The 17644-nt window shown below is 37.4% G+C and overlaps 1 protein-coding gene across 2 annotated transcripts; it reads right to left on the bottom strand.

Moving 5' to 3' along the window:
• Positions 1–421: 421 nt before the first annotated feature.
• LOC119769587 lies at positions 422–15228 on the bottom strand. Of its 2 annotated transcripts, none has more exons than XM_038262589.1 (4): positions 15094–15228; positions 8897–8977; positions 8771–8835; positions 422–3388 (listed from the first exon to the last, which is right to left on the bottom strand). In XM_038262589.1, exons 2-4 carry the CDS (start codon positions 8975–8977, stop codon positions 703–705), a joined length of 2832 nt encoding a protein of 943 aa, XP_038118517.1. In that variant the 5' UTR covers positions 15094–15228; the 3' UTR covers positions 422–702. The 2 variants fall into 2 exon arrangements, with proteins under 2 accessions (XP_038118517.1, XP_038118518.1); XM_038262590.1 differs by having other exon boundaries at positions 15024–15174.
• Positions 15229–17644: the final 2416 nt, after the last annotated feature.

Genomic DNA, 17644 nt, shown 5'->3' on the forward strand with positions numbered 1-17644 from the left:
TGTTGCTTATCGCTGTGTCACGTGTTTTTAAGCTTGAACCATTGACTGAAAATGATGTTTCATCTGCCCGATTTAAATATAAAATCTTTAACAATTTCAGCTTAGTGTTCATTTTTTTATTCATAAAGGGTCGATAACTCCACAACGGGAAACGCGGCACAAGACCCAACTATTTGAACCTACTTGAAGAACTGCTTATATTTGACAGAGAGGAAAATGCTCCAAAACTTTACCAATCCTTAAACAGAAAGAATGGAGAAACTTCAAAATATGAATGAAGTCAGGAAATTTTTATTTAAAAAAAACACACAAACACATTTTACCAGAACAAGGCAGATTAAAATCTGGCTCTAGGCGAGCTGATGATGAAGTACATCTAAAGCAGATATGCTGCTTCAATAGAGAGGCCAAACTTGGAACATTTTCTCTAAAATTAATCGATAACCCCTTTATTCACATAGCTTTATTTCAAAATATACAAGTATCATACACTTCTCAGCGAGATTCTCTTAGGGCAAGGTTCATTCACGTCTTACACTATTGACTAAGTTATGATCGGTAGCTCTCGGAATGATTACAACACATTTTACGTTCTAAAACTTTTGAATCAAGCTACCATTTTTTACGCTTTTCTTTCTAATACTGACTCTTTCGAAAATAATAATATTTTAATTTGAAATTTTCCAATCATCTACGACGCTACTAGATCAAATTTTCCTTGGACAAAATTTTCAGTAACGTAGAATGCTCCACCGGATCATCCTTCTCTGCCTCTACTTTCTTCTCGATCTCGATCTTCTCGTTCGTCGTTTCCTCTCCCGACTTCTCACCCGCATCAACCCCATTCGCCTGTTTTTGCTTCTCCCCCTCCGCCAGCAAACCCTTAGGAAACTCCGTGTTCGGCTCCCCAAACGGAAACTTCCGGCTCGTGTCGTAAAACACCAACCCATCCGAGCCGCGCCGCTCGCGAATGCGACTTTCCCCCACAACCTTCGGCGAGTTCGCCTTATCCTTGCTCACTCCCATGTCGTGCAGCTTCGTAATGTCCTCGAACATTTCCGCCGACAGCGAATCTCTACGGTGCTTCACCTCACCAAACGGATACTGTCGCGTCATATCGTACGAGAGGAATCCGTCCGACCCGCGCCGTTGCTTCCTAATGCCGATGATTTCCTCACCCTCGGACAGCTCGTTGTGATGTTGGAACCAGCTGTCAACGTCCTCGATGCTTTCCCGACGGCCCATCCGGGCCGGTCCACCCTTAACGTGTACCATTTTGCCCAGCTTGTCCGTGTCCTCTACTTCGGTGTCCACCTCCGAAGCCGATTCTGGCCAGTCACTTGCGTCGTCTTTGCTTTGTGGGAGTTCCGGTTTTTCGATCTTTACAAACTCCGAATCGAAACACTCGTCAAGATCGGACGATCGGTTGGAGTTTTCCGAGCTGACCAGGTCAATCTTGACGTTCTCCAGCTTGTCGTCTTCTTCGGTTGCACGATCGCGTAGCAGTTCCAGCAGCTTGGCACTGTTGGGATTCTGCGAGTTGGCGTCGTTGATTTCTTCGGTGATGTGATCTTCCAGGTACTGCTGGAATTCACTCAGGATGTTTTCCTTGCTGTCGGCGGCGTTGTACACGTTGTCGATCACGTTGGTGATGTCGTGATGGTGGAGGATTTGGGACGACTCCAGGAATGATCCCAGGTCGTACTTGATGATCTCTTTGATGAGAGGATTCTTGTGCGATACGGGATCGATGCGGGAATCCTGCTGCTTGAGTTCAACACCGGAGGATTTTCTACGCTTTGGGACTGGGGGCGGGGTTGAGCTCCGCACAACCTCGCTGCTTCCGATGGTGAACTTGGGCGGTGCCATTTCTTGGGTTGGAGTTGGGGTGTACTGCGAGCCATCGTTGGATTTGACGGAGATTTTCCGCACCGCAAGTCGATGCTTGGGCTTGACCAGCTCGTCCGCTGCGTTGTGGGAATGTTCCTCCGGAGTGAAACGACCCACACTGATGTGGGCTTTCTGCAGATCCTTGATGAGGAACGAGCTGGAGCTGCTGCTTTTTAGCAGTACGGGTTGAGGAGTTGTGCTTCGTGATTCCGCCTTGACCATGTTCGATGGCATCGAGATGATTCGCTTCAGCATTCTTGGAGTGTGGGCCTTTGCGTCGCCGGTTTCTTCGGTTTTCTTCGCAGTACTGCCCGTTGAATCGCCAAGATTACAGCGGAACTGTACTTCCGACACGCTCTTCGTCAGCTTTGGCGGCATCGGAGGTGACGGAAGCGCCTTTCGACTCGGTGATCGCTGCTTGCGAATCGGTCTCGAGAAACAAGAGTCGTCCGAATCGCTGCAACCATCCGCCGTTGCCAAATATCGACTAAAATCTCGACTTGGCTTCCGCGGAGGTGTTTCGATCGATGCTTCCGTAGTGATCAGCTGCTTGGTTGATTCCTTTTCGCACTTGTGCATCATTCCATGCATGTGGTTATCATCATCACAAATGTGGCGACTCTTGCGCTTCCTTGGAACAATCAGCGGCTCCTCAACCGGTTTCATGCCAAGATATTTATCCTCCGGGTAGTCCTCCAACATGGCCATCAGGAACTCCGCCTTCTTCCCCAAATTCGTTTCCTTCCCAACTGATTCGTCAAGGTACTTGATCAGGCTCTCCTGGGTTTCCTGGTCATCCAAATCCAACTCCTTCATCGATTTTACAGAATCCACCTTTTTAACCTTCTGCTCAACCCCCTTCCCATCCGGTTTAGTAATTTCAATCTTCGGAACATCGCTCCCAACCGTAGCCTTCACCTCGCTCTTCAGCACGTTGCTCTCAACAAACTGATCAATCTTGTCCAAATCCTCCATCCCTTTTTTCGAACTCCTTCTTCGTTCCTTCACCACCGGTTCATTCGACAGCGAATCCGACAGATTCTCCCCGAAAAACTTGTCCGACTTCCTATTCCCAACCTTTGAGGAAGCCTTTCCGGTCCCACCCTTCTCCAACTCACCCTTGGTCGGAACCTTGGAAAAGTCACTGAACGCATCGTTCTTTGCGTCAATCTCAAAACTCGACACCGCCTTGCCCTGCAGTCCCTCGTCCACCGTGTCTTTCGCCTTGCTGCCCGGAACATCGTACGACTGGCGCCGGCTGTCCGGCCCGAAGACGTCCTTGAAGCCATTCTTGACCTTCAGCGTTTTCGGTGGGGGAGGTGGTGGTGGTGAAGAAATTGGAGGTGAAGTGTCACGTTCCAGCGTACTTCCGCGCTTTTTGCGCGGTGGAGCCATCGGGGGACGGTCGACGACGCCTCCGTCGGTGGTTCCATCCGGAACGGTTAGGGTGGCGCTCTGCCAGCTGTTTAGCGTGTTGGACTTGGGACCGGTTTCCAGCCTGAAATATAAAATTAACGGTTTATTTTTTATGCTGATAAGTTTTTAATTGATCAGTTTTTTAATCTTATTTACGGCAACGATAGTCAGAAAATTTAGAGAATAATCAGGATCTTGCCAAATTCTATGAAAAATTGTGAAAGTCTAGAATTCGCCAATTGCCTTCAAAAATGGGAGAAACTCGAGAATCCAAAACATTTTCAACTATTCACCTACTTTCCTCCATTAAAAAAAATTAATGCTTGTTCAACTTAAAAATCTTAGTTAATATTGGGTACATATTTTAATATAGATTTCATAGAGATTTTTATTTATTTGCTACAATTTCCACAAAATTAAAAAAATGCATTGTTCTAAGCAATATTTTTTCACCTTTTTCAAATCAAGCTCATTTTTAGCAATCATGAATACCGTAAAACGGGGTGACTTTGATAGCCGGGGTGACTTTGATAGGTTTGCGATTTTTCCGCAAAATGAAGAGTACATTTAAAATACGTAAGGAATGGTTCAGAAACATATTGACCGTGGTAGAGAAGTGTTTAAAGTACCTCAAGAAAAACTTTTCATAAAATTTTGAAAAGTTTAAAAAGTTAGTTAACTATAGTTAAGAAAATGTTGATGGAAGTCATTATTTTAAACTTCTCAAAGTGTCATGGTTTTCTCAATCATCATGATTTTTAATCGGAAAACGGAATGCATTGTCGTATTCTTTGGACAATTTTCCACTAGGAGAAGGTTAAATAAGTTTGTAAATAATAAATAATATGTGTGTTTGAAACACAGTTAAAAAAAACTCAAAATTTATAGGCATTTTCAGTTGAACAATTTTCATGTAAAATGTGAAAACTTGTGATTCGTGCTTCGAATTCAGTATAAAATGCAATATAAATCGATTATTTTATAAACAAAACTAGTTTTAACAAATTTCAGGAAAAATTCCGACTTTTTAACAATTTTACCTAAAATTTATATGTAAAAAAACGAAGTTGACTTTATAGCTGTCGGCCACCATTGCTAGTACCAACCACTAGTGTCTTCCTTTTATCTACAAGGACTTCGCCGCCCTGGGCTCCTAAGTGTATGAAAGTATGGCACGGAGCGACGGCGCCGAATACCCATATTTACACAAAGAATTTTAGAGCGCCCACCGCGGGATTCGAACCGGCGACCTCTGGATTGTGAGTCCAGTGCGCGGTCCAATTGATCCACATGGGCGGGAATTTATTTATATGTATTTTGTTAAAAAGCTTATAAACTTAGTTCACTTAACATAAACATTGATTTTTTTTCTTACAAACTATATCAGCTACTTTAGTGATGGTACATTTAACGTACAAATAAAGTTTGAACATCTTAAATATGATTTTAACAAGAAAAACTATGACTATCAAAGTCACCCCGGAATTAAAACTAAGAATTTTTAACGTAACTATTTTTCTAAACACTATTGAAAAAACTTTTTTTCCAAAATAGTGCATGGACTTTGTGTGGCCTACCCCAGTACATGTTTTAAAAATAATAATCTTGAGAAAATCCTTACTTGTTGGAAAATATTCCAAAAACAAATTGAAATCCTATCAAAGTCACCCCGGTTTACGATACGATAACTGATATTAAACAAATATTTGAATAATTAGCTTAGATTTCTAGATAAATCTGTAAAGTATTTTCTTTTAAAATACGCCAATGAATTAGAAATAAAAAATAAACTAATTCTTCATTTAAAAAAAAAAAAACTTCAACCGTAGGATAGGTTGCTAACGATAAAATTATCGAGACTCAATAATGATAACGATAGTTCTATCGTTATTTTCGACAAATCTTATCGCTTATAATGGACGATAACTTATAGCAATTCTCTACGAAATCGGTCTATTTTTTAGAATTTTAATTTTTGTAATTTTTAATCCGACTGAAACTTTTTTGGTGCCTTCGGTATGCCCGAAGAAGCCATTTTGCATCATTAGTCTGTCCATATAATTTTCCTTACAAATTTGGCAGCTGTCCATGCAAAAATGATTTATGAAAATTCGACAATCTGTATCTTTTGAAGGAATTTTCTGATCGATTTGGTAACCTCGGGAAAATGGTAGGTATGGATATGGACTACACAAAAAAAATGATACACCGTAAAAAATGTTGGTGATTTTTTATTTAACTTTTTGTAACTGAAACTTGATTTGCAAAAAAACACTTTTTTTTTTTCATTTTTTGATGTGTTTAAGAGGACATAAAATGCCAACTTTTCAGAAATTTCCAGGTTGTGCAAAAAATCTTTTACCGAGTTATGAATTTTTGAATCAATACTGTTTTTTTTTCAAAAAAATCGAAATATTGGTCGCAAAAATTTTTCAATTTCATTTTTCGATGTAAAATTAAATTTGCAATCAAAAAGTACTTAAGTGAAATTTTGATAAAGTGCACCGTTTTTAAGTTAAGGCCATTTAAAGGTAACTTTTTTGAAAATAGTCGCAGTTTTTCATTTTTATAAATTAGTGCACATGTTTGCCCACTTTTGAAAAAAAATATTTTTGAAAAGCTGAGAAAATTCTCTATTTTTTGCTTTTTTGAACTTTGTTGGTACGACCCTCACTTGCTGAGATATTGCCATGCAAAGGTTAAAAAACAAGTGATGATTTCCAAGTCTCACCCAAACAACCCAACATTTTCTAACGTCAATATCTCGGCAACTAATGGTTCGATTTACAATGTTAAAACATGAAACATTCGTAAAATTTTTCGATCTTTTTGAAAACAATATTTTCAAAATTTTTGTATCAAGACTAACATTTCAAATGGGCCAAATATTCAATATTACGCCCTTTTAAAATGTTAGTCTTGGTTTAAAAATTTTGAAGATATTTTTTCGAAAAGATCGGAAAATATTTTAACATTGTAAATCGAACCATTAGTTGCTGAGATATCAACATTAGAAAATGGTGGGTTGTTTGGGTGAGACTTAGAAAACATAAATTTTCCTGTTTTTAAACCATTGCATGGCAATATTTCAGCAACTGAGGGTCGTATCAACAAAGTTCAAAAAAGCAAAATATAGAGAATTTTCTTAGCTTTTCAAAAATATTGTTTCAAAAGTAGGAAAACATGTGCACTAACTTAAAAAAAATGAAAAACTGCGACTATTTTCATAATCTATTTTTATAATCTAGTAAGTTTTAAAGTAAAATATGTATTCAAAATTGTTCACAAATTACTTTCGAAAGTACTAAAATTTTTAATACTAAAATATTCACAAAATACCGTATTTTTTATCAAGTACTTCAATAATTATAATTTGCAATATGGGTATCTAACAAAGTGAAATTTTGTTTGCTTTTTAACATTATTAGAGTTTGTTTTGTAAAATGCTAAAATTTTCACAAAATACCGTATTTAAAAATAAATACTCAAATTTTCAAGCAAAACGAAATTTTTACTTTTTCTAAGTTTTTTTGTGAAATATGAAAAAAAATCACAAAATACCGTATTTTTCGAAAATAATAAAAAATTAAAGTACTCACATTTTTTGAACTTTCAATATGAGTATCAAATGACGCAAAATTTTGTATGAAGCATACACTGCCGTTTTACGGCGATATGATGTATACGCCATTTTGGACATTTTCAATTTTATTGTACAGTCTGATAAAGAATCCTAAAAGCAACCTCCTGGCGAAAGAATTTTTCAAAAAACTGCTCTGGGGCCCATTTTATTAAGCAAACAAACAATGATGTATACGCCAATTTTACTCATCATGATGTATGTATACATTGAGAATTGATAGAAGTCAAATTCAATACTGTTTGAATGTTGATTTGAGGTTTTGGGACCAAATCAAGAGTGGGCAATATTTTATTACATTATTTCGATTTAATTCTTAAGGGGACGTCCATTAGGCACCATCCATAAAGTACGTCACGTTCTGAGGGAAGAGGGGGGTTTTGAGAAAGCGTGACGTTGCGTGTTAAAAGCATAGAGAAATCGTGACAAAGGGGGGTGGAGTAAATTTTGGCTGATTTTAATGTGACGTACTTAATGGATGACACCTTATCCACATCCACGTAGACACTTTTTTTGAAAATGCTAGACCCACCCACCTCCCTTGCTGACAATTTTTCATGCAAAAAATGTGTTTATGGAGCATAGAGAATCGCTAAGGGAGCGTTATTTTATTACGTAACGCAAAAAATCTGATTTTTAGACCCCCCCCCCCTCGTAACAAAATTTACATACAAATATTTTAAAAATTTTGTATGGAGCGTAACACGGCCTCCGACCCCCCCTCCGTTACGTAATAAAAGAACGCTCCGTTACGTAATAAAAGAACGCTCCCTAATACCTTCCCTCCCCTTAAAGTATCCACGTGGACAATGCATTACGGGATCCACTCAGCTATCAAAATAGCTGGCACAAAAAATAAAGCCCGCTTTGATCGAGCAATGTATACATACATCATTGGGCAGGAAAAGTAGTGATTTTTTATTGCTATTTTTACGGCCAAATGATGTTTGTGGTTTAAAATCGTAGAGAATAGGAAAAAACAAGTAATTTTGTAGGGGCCACATTTTTATTGTACTTTTTAACAGTTTCTACAGAGCAGACTTCAAATTAGTCATTTTAAATTGAAAAAATGAACAAAAACAGAAAATCGTGTCTACAGCAAAATCACCTCAATGGCGTATACATCATATCGCCGTAAAACGGCAGTACACATCTTGAATGTTTGCATGAAGCAAGCAAAACAGTGTTTTAAAATGCATTTTACACTAGTTCAATTCTACACGTAGACAAATAAGGCATATTTGAATCAGCAAAACATTTTGTTGATTTGAAAATCAAATTTTTTGTTGAATCAACGCTAAACGTCAAAGCAACTTTTTCAAAACATCAAAAGATTTTTGTGGAATTGAGAAAATCAAGGTTTGATTTAACGCAAAATCGACGTTGATTATATTCAACAAATTTTTTTGTTGAAACAAACCTCGTACAGGCTGATTCTACACAACATTTTTCTGCGTGTAGGTTAAATTTTCAAAACAACCTATCCCTCATGGGTTTCCTATGCAGATAGGACCTTTTGAAAATTTAATCTAGATTATTGTTTTGCAATCATTAGTTTTGAAAAATATGTAAGATTTGACAAAAACAAAAAATTTAGCGAATTTTTTTTTTTCAATAAAAAGGCCGTTGCAAATATTTTTAAAAGTTTATGTTTGCAATACAAATTGATGATAAACGGGTTGATTTTCAGATAATCTCAACAGTTCCAGCTTGAATATCGTAAATCGTCTTGACTTTCGACCTCGATGGTTTGTAAATGTTTTATTTTTTGTCACGCAAAAGCCACGATAAAATTAAGCATTTTCTTTAAAAAAAAATACTTACACATGTCGACTCAAATATGTTTTATTTATTCCAGATTTGCTCTTTCCCAGACCATTAGGACACATCTGAAAAAATGGAATATTGCGTCAGCTTTAAAGTTTTAAGGAACTACAAAATTTCGATTACCAAACTTCCAAAGTTATCCAAAACTCGTCCAGGGCGGAGCGAACTGTTTGCGCCGGGTTCCTTGCATAGTGTGTTTCCCATCTGAAATTGAAAAAGGAAAAATTAAAATCAATTCTACTCAAATCAATTTTGCTGATGCACCGCGGATTAGACGAATCAATTGGCTTACAGCGAAGACGCCAACCATTTAAGGAAACTTGTTTTTTTTTCGCGTACACTCATCGCGAGCTGTTCGAAAATCACTTCCAACGCAAATCGCTCGCAGCAGAGTAGAATCGGTATGGTGCCCCGCCAGTTTGAACAACAAAGTTGTGTGGGAGTTTGCTTTGAGCGAACTCACGAACTGCAGTCCAAATTCAGCAAAATAGCAATCATCCCTTGGGCGTTTTCAAACCATAGTTATTGAAGAACAATTAAAAGTTATAGTTTTTTCATATTAAACAGTACAAAACGGGCAATAGGTTACGTCAATGTCGAGCGATGTTTTGCGGGCAGCGCCATGTGAACGATACAAATTAGCGAGTCACCACCACCCCTGGCTGATGGATTGAACGAATTGCTGGAAATTAAGTGTTAATTTGTTCCAGAAACACCATTTATTACAAAAATCTTGAACTCTGTCGATTCAGGTAAATCTAGACGAACAACATTTATCTCCTTAACTGTTTGAAGATCATTTTTGCACTTTTTGCAAGTTTCTCCTGGCAACGTGACAACAACAGTGGCGTACATCACATTTCAAGTCGGTGCCAGTGCTTGAACTTCAATCAATTTGATATTATACGATAATTTGCTTCACACGGTGTAGACATTCAAAGTGACTTTAGAAACTTGCACGGGCACATCATTTCTCCACTCCTCCACAGTCGCGAGGGGTTCATCGCGTTAAGAACGCTACTTAAAGCTGAAACGTAGAAAGCACTGACTAGCAAACACACTTTCCGGGTGATGATCACCGGACCTAAGGTGCACTTACGTAAGGCACCGCGCAGCGTTGTCTGGAGAGGTAGGAAAATCTGTAGTCACTTCCGCTAGCGATATTTGTCACGATGTCGTAAAAGTAGTGGAACACTGGAGTTCTAGAGAAGGAAAAGCTTTTGCAATCACGAATTTTTCGACTTTCGAAAAAAACAGTTAATTTTTTATTCAAAAATATTTTTTCCACGATTGTGACTAGAGTGTCTTAAGATCTTTTGTTGATGACATGGGACAACGAGCTTTCCGAAGTAGATATTTCCGTGATGAACGTCACGATTTGCTGGTTGAGATTACTTGTGAGGGATATCATTTTAAATATTACAACTAGCATTTATTGAAAGATCACTGATCGGAGGAGTGTGATTCACCCGATGACAGATTCTTCCGGGTGATGACTATTTTGAGGTTGAGTCATTTTGATGAATTAATTTCATAGAATTGGAAAAATTAATTTGTTACGTGGAAGAACAACACATTTGACAATCAATGCAATAATTACACTGACCTACAAAAATTGAAATAAAAAATGACTGCGCAGGCTCAACTCAAGGGGAAGCATGAACTTTAAGGTCCCCCGAAACACGTTCATTTTGAATTTTTCAAAGATAGTTTGTCTGCACCGAATGGTTATTCTCCAAAGTTTGTATACGGACGTGTCGTTACATCGTGCTGCCATCTGTTTTTTTTTTTTTTGAAAAGTGCTGATTCATCTAAAAATAGATGGCATCCTATCTCGCCCAGCAAAATGAAGTCGATAAAGTGGTTGATTTCTATGCAGAAAAAGTGGAAAATGTGGTCTAAAAATAGCGACGTCATCCCCCTATCCCCCTATGGAGAATAAGGGCGGTTCTTCGCTGTTGCATACATTCCACAAATTGCATGCAATATGTAGGAGTAGCGAACCAATCTCATTATACATTCAAACTTTGAAGAAAAACGCCGATGTAGCTGTAAGTTCTCCAAGCATAGGGACGAGGCGTTACATCGTGCTGCCATCTAATTTTTTTTTTAACTTCATCATCCCGGTACGAGAATCGAACTCACGACCTCTGGATTGGAATCCCAGCACGCCGCTAGTCGAAACCCATCCCCTACCGGTCAGTATTCCCAGTGAGCATATTTACTCTTATAAGGGATCTGACTTTGCCGAGCCAGACAGGAATCGAACCCATCACCTTCCGCTTACAAGGCGAAACCCGTAACCTCACGGCCACGGAAGCTCGGCTAAAAAAAAAAAAAAACTTTTGATTACCTATCCAACGATATGTCGCATGAGAGATCCGGACAACGGTTTCATCAACATATCTGAGATCCGGCCTCCAAAAAGTGCATAAATAACACTTAAGTGCTTATAACTTTTGATAGGGTTGTCAGATCGTCAATGTCTTGGACGCGTTGGAAAGGTCTTTCAAAAACCTTTCTGAAAATGTATAACATGACAGGTTTACTTACAAAAACCACCCTTTTTACAATCTTCCGAACTTTAGTCAAAATTGTTTTTTAGCATAACTTTTGAAGTACTTAACTAAACTGCATAATTTTTAATAGCGACTTATGGGACCCCAAAACGGATCGAATGACGCCAAAACGGACAAAATCGGTTCAGCCAATGTCGAAATAATCGAGTGACAATTTTTTTGATCAACATCCCACCACACACACAGACATTTGCTCAGAATTTGATTCTGAGTCGATAGGTATACGTGAAGGTGGGTCTAGGAGGTCTAATTGAGAAGTTCATTTTTCGAGTGATTTTATAGCCTTTCCTCAGTAAGGTGAGGAAGGCTAAAACTCAATTAGACGGTGAGATAGCCGAGGTGGTTAGGGCGCGGTCTTGGTAATCTGGATATGACTCTCACCAGAGATTGTTGTTATTTTTGAGGTATGCAAAATATTTTTTATCTTTGGAACGTTATTTTTGTGTACACGTTTTCTCCTACAATATTACATGCTTTTGCCTACAAAGGCGATGTGCATGCTTTTGCATGCGATTTTACTATCGGATTCTTTGCTGTGTAAAAAGCATTAATTCTTATTGGATACAAGCCTTACCCGACAAACTTCGTTCTGCCCTTTTTTCGTTTGTTGACGTTTTTTGATTTTTTTGCTTATTCAGCCTACTGTGATCAAAATATGATTTTACGTAACTTTGTCCATACAACTTGCCGATGCTCCGGAATCGGTTCCAGAGTGGCCAAAGTGTCAATTAGTAAGAACGTAGGAACTTCCTTGGGCTTATACGATCCCAATGCAACAAAGAGCACCCGATCCGACGTTCCGTGTTGAATTGATTCGCGTTCGAACAAAACCGTCGAATTTTTTTATAAGTATAGATTAATTTATTTACTCATTAAAAAGCTTGTAATATAGTTCGTTAACTTAGCATAAATGTGAAAATTTTCAAGGTTAATCCTCTACCGCCCAAATCATCTTTTCGATATTTTTTTATTTTTCCCGTGTTTAGGAGTTAATTTTGAGCAACTTTTGCTCTACGAAAAACATGACTTTTCTTGGTTTATGTTTTTCTTGTTTTATTTTTTAGTATTTATATTTGCATTTATCTTGTTTAGTTTATGTTTGTTTTTGGTAGTATTTGGCCTGTCCTACCACCTCCTATCATTACATTTTGCTTGTCTGATTTTTTCATGTTTTTACAGTCGCTTTTTCAATTTTTTGCTTGTTTTTTTTTAAATATAGGGAATGTTAGTGAAAAACACAGGCAAAGAAAAAATGACATTTTTAAAAACATTGGCAAAGTCACATAAAACAAGTAAAACTTCCAACCCTAATATTTTCTAAAAATTCAACAGTTCTTCTTTCCAATGCTTTTTAAAGTTCAAAAATTGGTTGAAAAATTGATTTTTGGCAAATTTTTTAGATCAAAGCCCGTCTAGAGGCGGGATTATTGAAATAAAATTTAGTGTCTAAAATATCTGATAAATTTTTAAATCTCTTTAATTAAAGAAAGTATAAGCATGTTTTCCGAATTTTGTGTTATTTTTTCCTCACAAAATGAATTTCAACATACGACTATAAAGTGGTTTGTATTCAAAACTTTATTTTTATTTTGTAGACTTTTAAATATCAAAATTATTAGTTTTTGAAATAAATATTTTGGGTAAAACTATAGTGTCCATCCTATTATTCAACTAGTTTCCGGACTAAATTATTTGAAAGCTTTGGAAAAAAAGACTTTTTAAATTTTACTGAAATTGGCTAAAAAACTCGAATTTGAGGTTAAAATAAGAAAATTTAACATACGAAAAACATACTATACATATTGAAAAAAAAAGTTTGATTTAATAAAGAGATCAGATCAGAGATGACATACGTTTTATTTCGAACTTTTGAATAGTTATGTCTAATTTTTAAATTATTTTTAATGAAGAATTCATATTATTTTTCAGACTTCAACATTGCAAACCTGATCAATAGTTGCCGAGAATCGTCAGTTGAAAATAACAGACTTTAATTAAGTGACACTTAGAGAAATTCTTTTTCATCGATTCGAATTCATTATAAGGGTATCTTTCACGGAGAAAAAAGAGTTCCCAAAATCGTGAACACCCGTTCATGAAATTGGGAACCACGAACAAAGTGTTCAAATGCCATGGTACGATTTTCAAAAACGTACCATGGAATTTGAACACTTTTTTCGTGGATCCCAATTTCACAAACGGGTGTTCACGATTTTGGGAATTTGTTTTTCTCCGTGTAGAAACTATTTGCCCGATTTTTTTAGTTCCAGAGGGAAAATTATAGGAATTTTTCACAGCATTCAATAATTATTTTTAAACTCAACATTGCGCGATTGCTCACGTGTAAGTTGTTTTTGTTTGGAAAATTGTCAACGAGAGGGAGTTGGGGGGATTTGAGAAAAGATTTTAAAGAAAACTTGTTTACCATTTTAAAATATATTGCCTCCCGCAAAGCCGATTTAAAATACCTTTATATTTAGTCAACAAAAAACGCATTCTTTTGAGTTAAAATGTTTGTCGTACAAAAAAAAAACTAAATTTGATAAAATAACTCGTATAATTGATGACTGAATATTTTTCAATTCAAGTTCATCATAATTTGTGAAGTTGATTGAGAAAAATGCCGACTGAAAATGTATAAAAGAGGAATTTGGAGATTATCTTTGAAGAATAGAGTTCAGAGAAATGCCTTTACTGCATACCTAAAGAAAATTTAAATTTCTTTGATTTTTAGGGAAGGATTTGAAAAGAAAAAACAAACCCATGAAATAAAATTTGCATTCGGCCTTATAAGACAAAATTTACCGACACTCCCAGTATTTTTGTTGTATTTTTGAATGTTTTTCTTCAACACATACTTCACAGCTCATAATATCAACAAGACATTTTTCAACCTTAACCCATTGAGGTAAATTCTACCTTCAGCACCCGTCCAACCAGACCACCACACCCAACCTGAGGTGTCGCAGAACAAACAACAACTGTTTCTCCGTGTAAACAGTCCCTCAACGCGTGTCTCGAGGTAAGAGTCTCGCAAAACGGTCTTACCGCGCTGCCGTTCGTAAATATTTTCCGTTCAGATTCCAGTCGCAGCCTGAGGAGAGGCAATTTTATCCCCAATTTGCTCAAAAGACGCAAACCGTTCAAGCAGGTCACACTATACGCTTCAGTACCGGCCATCAAATCTCCGCCAGCGAATCTCGTCGGCTTGTTTTGCGTTTCAGCAGAACTTTGAGTCCGGTTCCCATAATATAATGATCATTACGAATTATTTGAAGTCGAATGATGTCATTCGCTTGGCCGCACATCACTACGACCTGTCGCGTATAGTCTTTTCCTTAACCAGCAGTGACTTCAAGAACGTGACCAGCTCTTGGTCCGCGCGCGCGCTCTCACACGATCATTCACAGCTCATTCACTCGTTCTGATCACAAACATGTCTCGCGACTAGTTAATTGATTAATTAACTGCTCAGAATAAACTAGCACGATCTTCTACTAGCAGAGAGAGATGTAACTGGAACACCTGTCCGAAACTGCATGCTCAACCACGAGTCTGTAATTGTTCCCCCGCGATCGTCATGATCGTGAACGATTATCAGCAAAAAAAAGTAATCTCATTCTCTTCTCGAATTACACACAGTCACACCTGGAACACCACTCGATACGCACCAGTTGCAGCTGTAATGATCAAATTTCACCAAAATCACACAACCCACCACCCAAACACACACACACTCACTTAGCAGGACGGTGTGATAAGGTTATCCAGTATACAGCGCCGTTTCTGAGAGTGGAAAGGAATGTGCGATCCGATCGCGACTAAGTCTCGCGGTCGACTGGAGCTGGATCTGCTGGCTGGTGAGCCGAGAACGTTGCGAGAGAGAAAGAGAAAAATAAGTTGCGATCGTGACAATGGCTGAGCGAGTTGTGTATCCTGAGCTTGTGGAGGAGGTGTGATTTAGGCTTGATTTGTTGTGGTGAGGAAAATGTAGAATTTAAATATTCTGAAAATTCATTTTTTTCGTTGTCACATTTTAGGTCGATCTGGGAATGATCCAACATGGCGGCCAATATATAGTAAAAAAGTAGTAAATCTTTCCCAGTTCATGAGGGGAACACCCTTGAAGAGTATCGGGGCCGGCATTTACAAAGCGGATTCAGTGGCAGTTTCATTCTCAACTTAATGTTAACATGTTAAGGTTAATGTTAACATTCCATAGGTCGCCTCCCTAAGGTGTCGTGATAAGGTCCAGTTTGTGACGATACACTACCTTCCCTTTACTAAGCAATCGATTCCAGAAGGGAAAAGATCACCAGTTGTGTTGGTCCGAGCCGGGATTTGAACCCCGATCTACCGCTTTCGAGGCGGAAGCGTTACCACTGGGCTACGTGGCTCGGGCAATATATAGGGTCGTTATGAAATATTAAGAATATTCATTTTATTATTGTAATTTTACCATTCAAACCACCAGTGTCATAAAGTTGCTGAACTCGAATTTGACGATAATAATTAGAAATTCAAAACACGAAAATATATTTCTTTTTTTCATGTTTCGATTATCCCATGTTCATTTGAAACCTTCGGATAACCGTATTTCGGATAATCGGAACATCGAATAATCAAGTCTGAAATATGAATGGCATTTAAAAAAAAAACTACGAAATAGTTAAAAAATACAAAAAAATAGCAATATAAATACATATAAACAAACATTTCCCCGAAAACAAAAGCGCTCGATTCGACCGTATTTTTTTTTTTTTTTGTGGGTCCTTAGAGTGACATATTTCCTGCTTAAGTTAGCTTTCGGTCTTTCGTCCCATCTAAACGCGTGTAATGAAAGGCCGTAAGAGCTATGTCGTACCGCTCCTTTCAAATCGACGTCGTCGTGCTATCTTGTCGCACCCGCCATTTTGACGTTCCGAGAAAAACGCGTTTTAATGTTTGACCTTGAATATACAAAAACGAGAGCACGCAATGTAAACAATAACAAACACGTTTTGTTTGGCTGACCATTCTGTGCATTGTCCCAAAGTTGGGATGAAGTTGGTTGCTGGAGTCCCGAGTTATAATTACAAATGTTTACGGTAGTCTAGCTTGTACGTGCGACAAACGCATCCTGACTTTCCTGGCCTGAAATCCCTTAGGCCTTTTGTCGCACTTACATCAATTTTCATGGAGTGACAAGATAGCACGACAAGATTGAAACTACTTTCATATATAAAGTGACAAAAATGCACGGAGTTTTTTCGGTTTTTGTTGAATATCTCAGGATTGAAATCGAATTTTGGGGATCTGTGAAGGTCAAAAGGTGAGGCATTGTGAGCTGCACAATATGGCGTTCTTAACTCAATTTGGCCCAAAATGCACGTACGACAAGTTAGCACGATGGCGACGAAATGTTGCTTCAGAAATGGCGAATGATTTAATTTTTAAAAAGTTTTATATTAAACTGTTGTGAAATTTGATAACAGTTTCAATGGATGAAAACATTGCACGTGTTGAGGAAAGTGGTTTTTTTTTTTGTAAATTTTGAACATTTACTTGTCACATAGGCAAATTCAAAACATTCCCAAGCGAAACAGATTTGTAAACATTTTTACGATAGGACTAATAATTTAGCCATTTTCGGATGGCGAACAAAAGTGCCGTTGAAAATAATTTTTCAAAAAATCATTTTAAAAAATAGAACAAATTTTAGCTAAACCATTTATGGATTACATGTGAAGAGTTATTTGTTGGACTTTCAATAGCTTGAAGTTTTGAAAATCCATAGCCAAACAATTGAAAAAGTCCTGCTATTAAATGTTGTTTTGAAGAACTAAAAGCCTGTATTTGAAGAACTAAAAGTCTATATTTTTATCGAATTCCTCCGGAAAAAAAAACGAAAAAAAAAAAACAAAAACTTTACGGTTCTTTCTGTATAATCTTCGAGATATTTAAAAAAAATTAGAAAACAAAAAAAGTTTTGGTTTTTTTTTAAATTATAGGTTAATGAATGTTATTTTTCAATAAAGTTTTTATTTTTGTACTTTTCCTGTCATTCTATAGTGCCAAAAGTACATAGTTATCATAAAAATAGCACTGCTTAAAAACATTGTAGAAATATTGTCGACATGACCCTTTTTACGACCGCAAAGGATTTAAAATGGATTTTAAATCAATTTAAAACAAATAATTTCACGGCCCTTCTTGACAGAAAAGGTCCTACATGACAGCTCCTTCCAAGGGGACAAAATTTGATCCATCGAAAATGGGCTGAAAATTGAAGAATACGACCTGGGTGCTGAAA

The sequence above is a fragment of the Culex quinquefasciatus genome, chromosome 3, assembly GCF_015732765.1.
Source record: "Culex quinquefasciatus strain JHB chromosome 3, VPISU_Cqui_1.0_pri_paternal, whole genome shotgun sequence".
Lineage (NCBI taxonomy): Eukaryota > Metazoa > Arthropoda > Insecta > Diptera > Culicidae > Culex > Culex quinquefasciatus.

Excerpts from the sequence above, each read along its gene's own strand:
- LOC119769587 (XM_038262589.1), bottom strand. The coding sequence starts at position 8,977 with ATGGGAAACACACTATGCAAGGAACCCGGCGCAAACAGTTCGCTCCGC. Across the intron at positions 8,836-8,896 it reads TGGATAACTTTGGAAGTTTG|ATGTGTCCTAATGGTCTGGG; the intron begins GTAATCGAAATT and ends CCATTTTTTCAG. Across the intron at positions 3,389-8,770 it reads ACATATTTGAGTCGACATGT|GCTGGAAACCGGTCCCAAGT; the intron begins GTAAGTATTTTT and ends TTTATATTTCAG.